This window comes from Arachis duranensis, chromosome 7 (assembly GCF_000817695.3).
Source record: "Arachis duranensis cultivar V14167 chromosome 7, aradu.V14167.gnm2.J7QH, whole genome shotgun sequence".
NCBI classification, from domain to species: Eukaryota; Viridiplantae; Streptophyta; class Magnoliopsida; order Fabales; family Fabaceae; genus Arachis; species Arachis duranensis.
In genome coordinates, this window is record NC_029778.3 from 55,607,909 (window position 1) to 55,609,321 (window position 1,413).

At 37.2% G+C, this 1,413-nt stretch overlaps 1 protein-coding gene across 1 annotated transcript in view; it reads right to left on the bottom strand.

Moving 5' to 3' along the window:
* Window positions 1-7: 7 nt before the first annotated feature.
* Window positions 8-1,413, bottom strand: part of LOC107459115 (uncharacterized) — a 6,565-nt gene continuing 5,159 nt past the window's right edge. The window contains exons 10-13 of the mRNA XM_016077324.3: window positions 1,113-1,166; window positions 934-1,026; window positions 704-770; window positions 8-581 (exon numbers count right to left, since the gene is read on the bottom strand). Of these exons, the coding sequence (XP_015932810.1) occupies window positions 490-581; window positions 704-770; window positions 934-1,026; window positions 1,113-1,166 (306 nt within the window). The 3' untranslated portion in view covers window positions 8-489. The remainder of the gene's footprint in view (window positions 582-703; window positions 771-933; window positions 1,027-1,112; window positions 1,167-1,413) is intronic.

Here is a 1,413-nt window from a genome sequence, read left to right on the forward strand (position 1 = left end):
CCAGATGTACACATGAAAGAACAGGCTTCACCGCCTTCCTCATTTTAGATCATCAATGCTGAATTAATAGTTTTCCAAAGGCGGTTGATTGAATTAGATTGTTTTGGGAAAATGAGATAAAAGAATGCCAAGCCCCCTATTTGACTATTTCCCTCCCCCTCCCTCGGAGCTCCAAACTCAAAACAACCCGGCTATAAACCCCAATACATATAGACAAAATATGCAATATTCAGTTATTCACATCATCACAGCTGTTTCAAGAAAGATATAATTCATTGGCAATGTGGCATTTGCCGCACATGTCATGTTCAAGCATTGCATTTCAACCGATGACATGATCCAAGTGCAAAATCCTTTTTGCTGAAAGTGACAGTACTCATGGAACCCCGAGGGGAATTCTATTCAACAGTTGATCTTCTCTGCAATAGATTGTCTTGGGAAGAACCATGCACTGCAAAGTGGTGATACAACATTTAAGGGACGTGCTTATCAGTTAAATTTACCAAGTTCCATCTTCTTCTTGATAGCCCGTTGGCCGTGATAGATAAACGAATCTAATATTCCAGATACAGTGTAAACACCTGAATGGAAAAAGCGAACAAAAAGCATTGATGTGACAAGATCCCGACAAATTATTTTATTCATGTCCTGAACGTATTTTAAATGCAAGAGTAGAGAAGAGTAGCTGAAGATCTGGTTCTACCTCCAACTATGGCACAGACATTAGTAAGGAAATGCAAGAATGAGACAGGTTCTTCTGTAAAGGTAACCTACAACATGTCGAAAGATAACACAAAGGAATGCAGAGAGGGTGAGGAGTACTGAGAAAAACAGAGCGCCTAGTTGCAACCACTGATTTTAATATAACATATTTCAACTTCAGTTGAACAGATATAATATTAATATTAACTATAACATATTGTATGAATCCACCTTAATTGGAGAAAGGTCATAGAAGAAGAAAACTCCGGGAAGGGACTGGAATCGGCCCACATCTCCGGTCTTGAAGTGTTCTGTCACAGAGAACTACATGAAGAAATTCTAGTTTTCATTATGCTTTCCTTGTTAGAATGCAAAAATCAGTGAAAAGTGGTATTTATAAGTTCAATAACCTGGTTTGTTTGGATAGTATGTCCTCTCACATCAGAGTAAACAGTAGGCACAACCTGAGAGACAGCATGAAAGGGACGACAAGAATCAAAATTTGGTAAGTTTCCAACGAAAAAGACAGTGGTTATGCAATATTTCACATGTTGCAACAAGAATAACAAAATCAAGTACCCTTTTAAAAGACAATATTCAGAAAACAAAACATAAACTGTGCATTGATTCCATTATACAGCAAGTACACCATTTTGCTGATGTAATTAAAAAGAAATACTAAGAAAAGTAAGAATATAAGCAACATCGACA